General features: G+C 36.9%; 1 protein-coding gene across 1 annotated transcript; it reads left to right on the forward strand.

Annotated features, from left to right (window-relative positions):
- Positions 1-74: 74 nt before the first annotated feature.
- Positions 75-8921, forward strand: LOC124157955 (phosphatidylinositol glycan anchor biosynthesis class U protein). The gene is made up of 7 exons (XM_046533068.1): positions 75-308; positions 390-589; positions 696-900; positions 1165-1408; positions 1497-1768; positions 2042-2184; positions 7976-8921. Exons 1-7 carry the CDS (start codon positions 179-181, stop codon positions 8084-8086), a joined length of 1305 nt encoding a protein of 434 aa, XP_046389024.1. The 5' UTR covers positions 75-178; the 3' UTR covers positions 8087-8921.
- Positions 8922-14043: the final 5122 nt, after the last annotated feature.

The following is a 14043-nucleotide window of genomic DNA, read 5'->3' on the forward strand; positions in this document are numbered from 1 at the left end:
CTTCAACATCTCTTTGTTCCCACTCGAGATATTTCCGTAAGTCATTTGTTTACACGGTTTTGACAAAAACGATTCGGTAGCCGGTGTTTATTTACTGCCGTTCATTTTACTGTCAAGTATTTGTGGAGTTAAATACGAAAATACGTGTGCAATTACAGATTTTATGTAGCTTTACCAAATGGGGACTTTACTGTTAACATTGCATGCTGTTGCCGGAGTAGCTAGATATTGGCTTATTAACTCTGAATATCAGCAAACGGTGGCTGGCCGAGTGGAGGTCTCAACACCTCTTAATTCGTGGAAAAGAGGTAAAAATCGCATTTAAATAGTTGATCATATATCATTTTAGGTTTATCAATTTTTCATTTACACTTTTTATTCTATTTTAGTTACGGAAGGAGCATATTTATATCATGAAGGAATCGATCCTTATTCTGGAGATATGTTTCACGAAACTCCAGTAGGTCTGGTTATATTTGACTGGTTAATTAGAAATTGCTCCCGCTGGTTAGGATTAATTTTTGTTGCCAGCGATTTGCTTACTGCTCACCTGCTGTACATGACTGCGAGACATTTCATGGTGGAACTGGTGAGCAATGAAAGAGCAGAAATATATTTCTGTATTTGATGTTATTTCTTTCGTGCTGCTATTTGAATACCTTTTTTATCCTATACTTGTTAAACTCAATCCACAGGCAGAAACAGAAAATCGTGAAAGGAGTAGCTACGCTAAAGATGTCGGAAATATTTTGCTGAAAGAAAAAGACTTAAGGGAGGCACCACTGCATGTTGCTGCAGCATATCTTCTCAACCCTTATGCGCTGCTTAGCTGTGCATCTCTCACTACCACTGTTTTCTCCAATCTATGCTTAGCGTCGTCGCTTCTATCCATGGTTTCGGGTAAGTAACTAGGGTATAATATTTTGTATTTGAATGTTATAAAATGTCTCATTCCATTGTATGTATTGTAGTAATCTCGTCTCAACCCGAGTGAAATACTTTCTTCTTGATTTCATTTTGATCTTGAACCTTGGTAAAACAGCTACCTCTTTCACTTAAATGTTCTTGTTGAAGGTAAAACCCTTGCTCTATTTCCAAAGCATTTCGACCAGATGATTAAGTGGATTAAAAACATGATTTTCTCAAAATGTCGTAATTTTTCAGGTAGGCGGGCCTTAAGTGGGTTTTTCCTGGCATTTGCAACCTATCAATCACTCTATCCAGTGGTTTTGTTGGTTCCTTCATGTATGTATGCTGCTCACACATTTGGAGGGCCAAGCTATGTTAAGGGAAAATTAGGAGTTTTGATAACTCTTGGAGTTTTTGCTGTATCTATAACTTCATTACTCTACATATCTGCTTGGATCTCATCTGGATGGCATTTTTTGAACTCAGTTTATGGTTTCATGTGAGTATCTTAATGTCTCTGGCACTGGAAGGATAGTGGACTTATCTTTATAGTCAGCAATTATCATTTGGTTTATTATTTTTTGCAGATTAACCGTACCAGATCTTCGTCCTAATGTGGGACTCTTTTGGTACTTCTTCACGGAGATGTTCGAGCACTTTAGATCTTTATTCTTAGCTGCATTTCAGCTTAATGCATTAGCTTTATATGTTGGACCACTAGGAATGAGGTTGAGATCGGCTCCTTTGTTACTGGCAGAGGCTCTGATAGCATTAGCTGCTGTATTCCGCTCTTATCCATCTCTTGGTGATATCTCACTGCCTCTTGCTTTGTTACCAACTTGGAGACATCTATTTGCATGTAAGCTTTGTTTGGAAATATCAAATAAGGTTACAAGGTTGTGACTTCCTTGTTGTTGACGAGGTTGTGAAGCCTCCTCAAGCATTTTTTTGCAAGAATTTTCATTTGAAAAAAACCTTTGGTCAGTCAGTGTTTGGTTAACAGGTGGTCATCATATATGTACTACCTTTTCAATTTTATTTTTGACTTGACTGGAAATGATTTTTCCTAATTTTATTTATTCATGATATAGATAGCTATCCTGCTAATCATCATTGATCCATTTTATTCTAGATATGCAACAAGGATTTATTGTTGGCTGTTTCCTGTTGATAACATCTGTTTTGGGACCTACAGTTTGGCATTTATGGATATACTCACGCTCAGCTAATGCAAATTTTTACTTTGGGGTAACTCTCGTTTTTGCTGCAGCACAAGTAAGTACCTTTATTCATAGGATATTAATATGAATCTTTTTATCTTTATTTGTCCATTACAGCTGATGGTCTGATACTGGCCATCGTATTTGATAGGGCTGTTGGGATGTTTCTATAAAATGCCGTGATAAGAGGGATTCTGAAGTCTCATGGTTCACAAACCTTGTTTATTTGCAACTAACGCACAAAGTGCAAAACCGGAAGCATGAGAACAAATTGAATAAACACTAAAAACAAAAGATAATTGAAATACACAACATATCATGGCAGCAGATTAATGCACACTACCATCATTCTCAACCAGCATAGAGATGACGTCAGAACCAGCATGTGTTCACACATACTTACCATGGTTAGACACTAGCAACATCTGATGAATGGTAAAGTAAGCCCAAAAAAAAATGAATTGATAAGAGTGAATAACATATTGGGAGGAAATCGTGGATATGCAAGAAAAAAGTTTAACTACATGGCACACACACACACACAAAATAGTACATGGCACAAATTTGGGTGATCATGGTTCAAATTAAGTGAAGTCAAATGACTTTTCAAACTACTCACTTTTAGGTCACTTACATTTGCCTCTGTTAAGGCTTACTTCAGGCTACCCAGTGGTTTTTCTTACAATAAGCCTTCATCAAACATACTGTACAGCTTTAGCCTGGGAGCTAGGAACTATGTACAGTGGAACCTCGTTAAAGTGAGTACGGGATATAGCGAGACTCCCGATATTGCGAGAGATAGCCGATGCCCCGTCCATTGACCCTATAATAAGCATGTAAAAAAATTCGTTTTCACAAGGCCCTTTTGGTGTTGGCTCTCGCCATAGCGAGGGTTTCACCACCAGAAACACTTACATCAAGACTCCTTAATCTCTGTAATTGCTAGCGATCTGTTAGAAATGAAGTTAATGGAGTGCTCAGTCTCAAATTTATGTGGTAAACTGTCGTTCGATAAATGAGTAGTTAATTTTGGTGAAAATATTGTGGCATTAGCATTCTTCTTTTGTTCCTTGGGCGGCAGAAATCAGTCGGCAGCATGCCCGCACGTCCGTGAGTTGCGTGAATAGAAAGCATTTGATGGCCAAAATAATAGAATGATTGCATAAATGCACTAATCAAGTGCATAGAAAAATGGCTTCGTCGGTTATACATTGGCATAATGATTGACAAAACAATGCTTTGCATGATTTTTATTCAGTGCGGCGCTTATAAATTGTTTGAATAGGTAGTCGTTGTTTGAGTAAGGAAATTTAGTGATGCCAAAAAACATCGCCTTTCGCCTGGATTTATGCTTACGTTTATCGGATAGAAATTTATCTGTCGCCGCACCACTCCTGTTCCTGTGTAACTGTTCGCAACAGGTATATTGGCTATTATTTGCTCCACCTCCGGTAAAGCGACAATTCGATATAGCTAGTGTTTATTGGTTCACCGTGGGGTGTCGTTTTATCGAGGTTGCACTGTATATTCATATGTTGTCTTTTGACTTAACCCTTTCAGGGTTCCCACTCAACCTTGAAAACCTTAAAACCGTGAATAAGCCGTGAATTTCGTCTACCATGAAAAAACCTGGAAATAGCCGTGAATTTCGTCATAAAACCTTAAAAATATCTCAAACTTTATTGTAGAACAATGATAGACGGGTTGAAAGAAAAAAAAACGATATTTCAATCATGTTTCAAGGTCATTCATGTGCAGGTAATGTCCACGCAATTACCTGCACACGTGTATTCGAAAGCGCAACTATTAATTGGTCCGTGTGTGCCATGACAGCACATTGGCCTTAATCCAGCGATTGGAAGACGTAAATCCTGGCAAAAAAATCAGGCACTTCTTCACTTCCCTGCCACCCTGCTCTCTCCATTTTCCCACTCACACCCTTTTAGCCGGACATGAATTTTGCTAACAATGGGTGACGTCATGAGAGATAGCACTTTCATTTCTGCGTTTGCATTCAAGGCATCTGTTGCGTTTGTTACATTTTTAGTTAACGTGCGGCCGATGATTGTTGCGTGATCAATATTTCTGCCTAAATTGCCCTATCTACAAGCCGTGAATTTAATGACATTTAGACCGTGAAAACCTGGAAAAAACCGTGAATTTTATAATGTAGTTAGAGTGGGAACCCTGCCTTTAAGTACTGGCACAGTTTTTTGAGACGTTAGTACTGGTGTGGGGACATACCAGATCCCCAAATTATTTATTCAATTTCTTAAGGACTACCAATATCTTGTCAAAACCACCATGAATATTTGAAAGTTTAAACTGTTTTCAACAGTTGTAGATTACTAGATTTTGATATTTTCAATATTTAATATTTTTTCATATTTTCAGAAAAAAAAACTTGCATTTTTTGTGAAACGTAAAATCATATATAATTTTATCTTCATTCAGGTTCTGGGAACTCTAAATTCAATTATTATAACAAAATTCAAAATAAAGTAATATACACCACTTCACTTCACAGTGGTAATTACTTCTATGCAAAAGAACGAGGTGTCTATAAGGCAACTAGTGGCGCAGGGACATACCGAGTCCCCAGATCACTTTGCACAATGTTTACACTTCACAAGGGTGAGATCAGTGGCACAGGGAGGGGGGTCCTTGGGGGATAAAACCTCCCCCAGAGCTCAGATAAATTTTTAAGTTTAATCCATTTTACTGAAATGGATTGATATTACTAATAGAATAGTGTAAGTATTAAAGTTAAGTGATAAAATATCCCCCAGAAAGCCGTAAAATTCACCATTCTGAACCATTTATCTTAACCCTTTTACTGCCAGCCCATTTCGGGTGAGATGTGCGAAGACTGCCAAGGCTTTTTTCCGGAATTTGCAACATTTCAGATTTTAAAAATTTTCAGCTACTTTATTTTATTTTATGCATCCAGATTTTTTCCCAGTACTTCAGATATATGTATTTATTCTTATAGCCATAGATAGATTATGAGGGTTTACGTAAATTACAGCCGTTGAAAAGGCCGCAATCATGAAAAAAAATCAAATAAGTCAAGGAAGGAAAACCTGTGTCAGTGAACTGAAAATGAATGAACGAGAATACATTCTTTTCCAAAACAATATCGTCTCGTCAACACTAAAAACTAGTTGAGGGGGAAAGAAGCTACTTTCAATCACAGCTTGGAGTTCATCAGAAAATGTTGCGGTGACTGCGCTGTCAACACTTGCAGATTCACCTGATATCGCTGCACTGAAAATACCTGCATGCCGTTTAAAATTTTGGAACCAACGGGAGCTTTCGCTGAATGTCTCAGAGCGATTACCACCATCGTCTTTGTACAGATTCACAAAGAACTTTCCGTATGTGTTGACCACTTGGTTGAAGTTGGTGCGGCTGAGGTCACTGATGTTTTAACTTCGTCTCTATTCAGAATAAGGCATTGTGAGTTTTACCTTCTGTGTAATATCGCTTTGACGCTCTCCATTTTCAAAGCAATTGACCTCTTTCAATTTCTCTTCTAGGTTTATGGGTTTTCTTGATAACTTTTTGATTTGTCTACCCGCATTCCTATTTTTTGCCATTTTTCTCTTGGTTTTTACTCTGTATGGCTCTATCGAAATCACCTTCTACTGCTGAACTGTATTCCTGAGACGCAGAGGGCCTATGACTGCTGTGAGGGAATGAAGCCATTGTGTTAGAGACTATAGCAGACCCTTTTGTGTGTTGATGCTATTCATACACAACTCAGCCACCGCTCCATTTCTCCCCCGTGAATACCGATGACCTTGAAAGCTTTAGCATAGATCTTCTACCTGGAAGTCGATCGCCCGACGACGGCAAAAATTACGTCTCAAACCGTATTGCTCAAAAAAACTCATTACCACTAGCTCCATGCTTATTTAATGATCTAAATTAACTATTGTCATTCTGTTAAGAAGAGGAGATAAATTACTTCGGTAGGCCGGCTATCTGGACCCGATGACGAGTAATGTTTTGGCCATTGCACAGCAATGGATTTCGACTAATATATAAACAAAAAATAAGATTTGAGGCAAGCAATACTATTAATATGGATAAAATGATTGCAATTTCATGTGTACTTAGCGCAAGTTCACGTTTTATCATGAGAGCGTTTAAGTTTTTTGATTAGGCTACACTGCGTTGCGATGTTTCCCTGAGGAACGAATTTGCGCTATATCAAAATTGCACTACTCAAGGCATGGGAGTATTATTTAAATCTTATGATAGAATTTCAAAGTCAGAGTGATCACTAATTTTCCATTATGATAGCATTGTCAGCAAATAAACATTTTACTGCTAATTCACCAGCAAAGGACATATATGTATGTGATGAACAGAAGGGAGCCTATTACGCTTCCTTGTGGGACATCTGATGTCACTTAAACTACATCGGAGCTAATTCCGTCAAGAACTACTTTTTGCTTACGCTCAGATGCCAGTTTACTACTGTTCCCTTGAGCAAGCATGATTGTAATTTTATATAAAAGTATGTGGTGAGATGCCGTGGCGAGACCTTAATCTTCCTGTTATGTATCACTTTATCCATCTTACTTTTTTGAAAGTACTTTCTATCAAGAACAATGATAATTGCAGGAGAGGACCATATGTAGGCCAAGCATTATGTATGTTTCTCAACAATCTGGAAATGTCTGTAAATTTTTGAGGCCCTCAAAAGTCAGCAAAATATCAGTGAAAAACTGAATAAGATAATAAAAAATTGAAACAGTCAGTAAATTTTTTAAACTAAAACTAGACTAAAGTATTTTTGCTATTGATTATTTGTGGTGAACATTTTTCATCTGAAAATTTTAGATGCTCTGGAGAGCCTTGTCTTGCACTGCTTTCAGCCCTCATGTATGCAGTAGCGTTGTTGCTTGCTGTTGTCCGACTGACGAGAAGTGCAAGCCACTTAGAGTATGTTGGCTAGTGGTTTGGCTGTTTGTTTTTATTCTAGTGCTGATGTCCCGACACATGGGGTGTAGGTAGTGAATAGTGTGACGGATTTACTGTCTAGCCGATGGTTAGCCCGGTACAATTTGTATTTTATGTAGCCCACGAATATCCTTCCTCCACCTTGTTTGTGACTGACGTATTGTTTAAAGTGAATGAGAAGATATGTATGTATATATGCAATTTATGGTTTAGAGTGAATGAAAAGACATGAAAAAATAAGATAATAAAAAGGTATTAAAATTTTCCCAGGTTTCAACTTCTGTTAGTATAACAAACAGGTTCATGGGACATTAGAATTCATCTCAGAATTATTACAGCCTTTGAGGATTCTGCCAAATTTTCTGATATGAGGTACTTGGTATGAAGTGGTAAAAATATGCCTGTGAAAAGTCAGTAAAATTTCTGAAATTGTCATTGAAAAATCAGGAAAAGTCGGTGAATTGGAAAAGGATTACTCTGGATGTTACAGCACTTTAATCATTGATTAAACAATGATATCACTAAGTTGTAGAGGAGATAATAATATTTCAATAATTTACCTAAATGATGGCTTACCTTGGTTAAAATACGTCTGAAATAAAATTACAAACATTTTGCAGTAAAAGTTAGCACATGGTTATCCTAAATTATTCGTCCCGGATAACATCCTTGGAGAAATGGGCTTGCGATATTGCTAGCACAGACACTAGCACTCGTAATAGTTAGATAATTTCCTGATGCTTTTGTACATGAGCCATTCTATGCAAAAAAATCACTTGCTATGGGCCATGTTTGTTATAACCGACTTCTACTGTATTATGCATGCTGAAGAGTTGTATCAAAATTAGTCACATGCATATCTATTTTTGTTACAGATATTCCTCATCACAGATTTGCTATTTGCCTACATCAAGAGGGAGTTCTCTTTGCGCAATGGATTGAAGCAAGAAATTGATGGAAAAGCTGCTAAACTAGTGTTGGAATGAAATTCATTACTTTGTTCTGTGCATCAGCAGGTTCATATTTAAGCAATATTTAAGTTGAGGGAATGAGTTGACAATTAGAGATCTTATTGTTAAAAAATGGTTACTTATGTAATTATTTTTGTATGAAACACTCATTCATATGCATTTATTTCTGATATGTGTCATTCCTGACTATGAACACTTTTTGGACGATAAGCAGAAACTATCACAAGTATGATCTCAACCTGTATGATGAAATTTCATTTTTTTCCACAATAAGAGATCCTTAGATATTACATCGCAACCCACTTTTTCACCCTTATCAATGGATGTGGTTGGCATTCTCAATTTTACCTAACCATTTCTAATAAGTTTTGTTTATCAGGTGTATGCTTGTGTTGAATGTCCTCCGACATATGGAAAGTGGAAATATCATGAGGAATTGTCAACCTAAGAAATAAGCAAATCACCAGTGTGGTAATTATTTGTGTTTAAATGAAGTGAAATTATTGACACCCTAATTTCCTCATGTGGCTGCTCTGCGTAGCCTATGGAGTTTGGAATTGGGTAATTCAGGAGTTCTTACCTCAACAGTGACTTCTCTTACTTGTTGTGAAAACTGAAATTCCTTACAGCTATACTTGCTTGCCTGATCACTGTGATGCCCACTGCCTGTCATTGAAGATTGGTAGAAACTACTGAGGAAGTGCTATTTATTGAAGTCCAAGTAGATGCTGAGTGGGAATACAAAACTGTGATTTATTACCACAGACAACAGTAATCAGGAGATACATAGACTTTGTTACCATGTTAACTAATAAACTGTACATTTAACTAAAAGGATAAAATAGCAGAATCCTAACCTTTTTGATTTCTAGTGGTTAAAAATTAATTGGTTTGCAGATAAAACTTGGCACAATACTCAAATCTCCAAAGAACTTATCAAAGTTGTATTCAAAATATGCAACCTCTCTCTCCATAGCATTAAGCTATCATGCCATGTCTCTACATTTCCCAATGAACATTTAGGATGAAATGCACCTTTCCTATAAAACCTTAATTTTAAATTACATATATCAAAATCATAAATTTAGGCATTTCTCTGAGTTGGCAGTATTTACTAAATGTTTTACTGAGGTGGAGGAGTTGGGACTACCTTACTCTGTTCTACAGTGGATGCCATGGCACCCATGTGCAATCTCCGAGGGGATCAAAGTAACCTAATCAAAAACAAAATCTAATATGTATTACATGTAAACTTTAATCCTAAAACAGCCAATATAAGGAATAAGTAAGATACTAAGAATTCTACATTGTAGGCAGTGAACTCTTGTCCTTAATAAAAAAACACCAAAAATAAGTTAAAACGAATTCTAAAACCACAAGACACAAAATTACCCAGAATCAAGAGAGAAGGGATGGGTTAGGGTAGCTGATATACCACCGAATTGGATTCTCAGACACACACGTTTGTAGCTTGAATCAGTTCTATAAGCATAGAGTCTTTAACAACAAACAGTAGACAAGTGTATAATACTTGACTTAAAAATGTTTTCTAACCTTATCTATAGTCTGTATACCATAGGGTGGCGGGCAGGCCTGCTAGCTACCTGAGTCGGTCCCATAGTTTTTATAGTTGGTCCTTTCCTCTCCCTGGAGCTCGTGGTTCGTGGACCAACTCAGGTGGCAGGCCTGTGCGCCAGTTAGTCGGTACTAAACAGTTTTTATGGTTGGTCCTTCCCCCCTTTCCCCAGTGCTTGCGGACCTGCACGGGCCCGACAGCAACCTGAGTCAGTCCCACAGAGTTTTTACGGTCAATCCTTTCCTCTCGCGGACTGACTCAGGTAGCTGGCAGGCCCATGCACCACCCTTTGGTATACAGACTATACATCCTTCTTAATTTTTACATTTTGAACACGTTGTTGGTAAGGGCGTACCCAGGATCAACTAGGGGGGGCAAGCCATGGTTGTTCAACGTTTTAAAGAAACTGTAACAGCTCTTTATTAGCTTTTAAAATTATTCCGTTGAAAAAATATTATTTTCCTTAAAGCCATTTGCAATTTTTGCTACTGGGGGGGCAGCTGTCCCCTCCTGCCCCTCGCTGGGTATGCCTATGGGTGTTGGTGAAATCATAGTTGAAAGCACACCTTGCCACAATAGTGTAGACAATGCAGATGGTAATTACAGAAATTTAAAGCGTAAGTAACTCATACTGAAAGTAAATACCTGTGAAAAAGAACAAGAGCACTTCAGAGGGCATGGGACTTTTCTCATTGTGTTGCTATGTTTGGTGTTAGAAGAGCAAAATTTTCTCTTATATGTATACTGATACCGGCTTGATGTAAGCCAAAATAATTCTTGACTTGACTACATACTAAATAAATAAAATAATTAGGGATGATCGGATACCTCAGATCCAAATATCCATGGATATAGCCCTCCATTGGATACTTCAGATCCAAATTTGCTGAAGGTATTGGATCTGGATCCGAAATTTTAAATTTCGCAACTCAGACTGCAATTTTTGTTCTCCGAATGTGTTGTTGATACATACATACTTCAATTTTAACACAGGTAGTTCAATGCCTTTTAAAATGCTATGAATTTTTCTATAAAAGAAATTTAATAACTTTTGTTTTACAATGACCTTTTCATTTATTGATAAGTTGTTATTTTAGGTTATCTTCTAAGTTTACATAGTATGTGAAGTCTGAGGCACTCGATGATTATATCTCTCTGCAAATGCAATGATGCATTTGCTTTCTAGGCTTTTTGCTACAAATTGGGCGAATTTGACAAAGTGGTTTGAAATTATTTAAGAATAAACAAAGTGTTGCGTTAACGCAACATATCGAGGACTCCAGTAATCCAGGGCAACGGCGTGCTGCGGTGGTAGTCATTAAGAGTGCATATTTCTTTTGGGACAGAAAAATAAAAAGTTGTTGTATGAATATGTTTCATATGAAAAAGAATATGTTTCATTTTCATCGTGAAACTCGAATTTCAGGCAATTGTACTATATTTTAGTCCAACATCTACATAAGTTCTGAAGTGTCAGTACTAGGATGTTTGGCAGGTGGAGAGTTTTCACAGAGTTGTGATTATGTTTGATTTTTTTAACTTCACGTATGGAGCAAGATTAAATCAGCATTTAATTATGCTACAGTAGGAATTTACATAGACCTAAACAAAAATTATGCATAAAAACTTTGCCATATAGTTGTCTGGAAAATATATTGATTTCTGTAAACGTCTGCAATTCCAAGACATACTGGCATCCTACTGTAAGAACGATCAGTTCACCACAATTGACAGGTATGCTAAAAGCAAGTGAGCATGTGAGGGTTAGGAAAGAGATCGTAGAGTCATAATTACGTAGTGTTATTGACTAGTATTCAAAGGGAAGGGAGTGGGAGGGAAAAAAGCATAGTTAGACTTGGCAGGGATAACCCAGTGCTGATGGGTCGCATTGCACAGCAGGGGTTGGTGAGTGAGCAAAAACAAGGCAGAAATGGGAGGGATATTATCGTATCTGAGAAATTCATGCCCTGGCCGCTGACGGTAATGAGCTAGTCAGGCTCCAAATGAGGGTGCAGGTCATTTGGAGAGAAATTTTTTGACAACTATGAATGATGATGGCATTGGGATTCCAAGAAAAATATTTCCTGGTATATTGACTCGGGTATAGGCTCAAAGGGATAGCTTGAACACTGAGTATTATGGTATATAGAAGGGTGGCCCCATCGCCCCATACATATATGGGGCGATGGGGCCACCCTTGCTCAGTTCCACCTGCTTTTACTATATTTGTGGTTGTCAGCTGAATAATTGTTCCCTCCAAATGACCTGAACCCACATTTGTAGCCTAAGTTGCTCACCAACGCCTGTGATCAGAGTGCGTGAAATTCTAAGAAAATATTGCAATAGCGTGGTCTTTCTTCCGTTATGTTTAGTGGCTATCACACCCTACCTAAAAATATTACTGGAGTGAGGATGCTGATAAAGGCGTTCCGATTGTACGTCAAACGATTTCCTGGAAGCATTTTGGTGAAACTAAATGTTCTTATGCCTGGCTGGTATCAGAGGTTTGGATAAGTTTTCTAAGATACATCCATTGACAAGACGATCATGCCATATTTTGGCCGCCATTCTGTTAAAATGCTTATGAGAGGAAAACCAGTAAGATTTGGTTTTAAGTTGTGGTGTATATTTCTTCCTTAGGAAGAATTTTCTGCTAATGGAGAAGCATCTGAAAAAACTGATACCTCTTTGAGTTTAGGGGAAAGAGTAGTAATTAGCCTGACAACAGTTATTCCAAGAAATCACTTATTGTATTGTATATTGTAAGTTATTTTCTACTGATTCTTTTGTCATAAATGGGATTTTTCCCAATTTTGACTAAATAATCCCTCGTAGTTTGAGAGAAAACAGATTTGCTAGTTGCTCTCTTCGCATTCTAAAGGGAAGTAAGGTTCTTTTTTTTATTATTGAGTTAGCATGAAAATTCATAAATAACTGTGAGAGCAAATTTCGATACATTGGACCCATTTGTAAATTTTAAGCTGCAGTCAACCATCAGTCAGATATATTTTTGTTCAGAAATTGTGTTATATTTCCTTAAAAAAAGTGAAGGAGCAACTAACCATTATCATAAACAGTCACTTTGTTACTTCCGCAATGTGTTTTAAAAACATCTATTATTTTACCAGTATTTTTATATTTTCTGCACTTGATGATGGTGTAACAGAAACTGGTCAAATAATAGAAATTTTTATAAATACTCTGCGGAAGTAACAAAGTGTCTGTTATTGATAATATGGAGCCCTTCCACCACATACAAACTTCAACTTTCGATTTGAGCAACTACCCTTATATGTAGTCACTAAAATTGCAAAAATATAGGACATAACGGAATAAATAACTTGGGAAATGCAGTTATGAAAGACAAGGTTAGCCACAATACTGTTTGTGAGGAAAAAATTCACGATGAAGATGCTGAGATATGAGGGCTCAATTGATACAGGGAACTCCCAATGTTGTGTACACACAACGTTTCGCCAACGAAAAACTAAAAGCAATAAAAATATAGAAATCAATAATTTACCTTACTCGAGTCTGTTTTGTAGTAAATTCATCAAAATATTTTAAGTTTTTAAATTATTTACATGCTTGGGATTTAATGGGATAAGGGTGATGACTGTGATATATATTTATGAGATTTACAGCAATACTTAAAAATGAATGTGATAAATTAAACAAAAATTAATTGAATTTCAATGAAAATAAGTCTTATCTGATGTAAGTACCTAATATGCTCTACAAAACCTCTACAGCCAGCAGGTGGCCATGCCAAAAACAAGGTCAAAGGACTCCACACTTTAACAGTGCTATAAAATGACCCTTGCAGGCATGCCTTTAAATTTGTATGGGAGGCTGAGAAGTGGAGATCTTGGACGGCTCTTGCCTAGAAAGAGTGCTTGTTTGTCAACAAAAAAGTATATTTCCCTACGTTAAGTGCACGATGTTAGTCCATTCTTCGTAGAAGTATATGAAATGCACTCACAGAAAAAGCTCTTTCGCATATCGCATCATAAGTCACTTGGCGGAGGTATCTACTTTTTCTCCATGTTTATGTAAAAAAATTGGCTGTAAATAGGCTCTGCTATTTTGTTTTATATCTGAGATTACTAATTACATAAAATCTTTGAAAGCCCTCCAAATGGAAGAAGTGTTTATTAACATGGTATAATATTTTTGCTACTAAAGCAATCCGTAAAACCACTGCACAGGTATAAAGTTGGTCATTTTCAGAAAAAATCTAGGGTGTTCTTTTTTCACTAAATTTGTTTAACTTTGACCTCATATATATTGTTATAGTAAAAAACAGGAAAGAATAAAATTGGCAAGTTATGCACAATTTATTTGAGAATGTTTATGTCAAGTTTCGACTTACTATCTCAAAAAAATCGTGTATGAG

This window comes from Ischnura elegans, chromosome 1 (assembly GCF_921293095.1).
Source record: "Ischnura elegans chromosome 1, ioIscEleg1.1, whole genome shotgun sequence".
Lineage (NCBI taxonomy): Eukaryota > Metazoa > Arthropoda > Insecta > Odonata > Coenagrionidae > Ischnura > Ischnura elegans.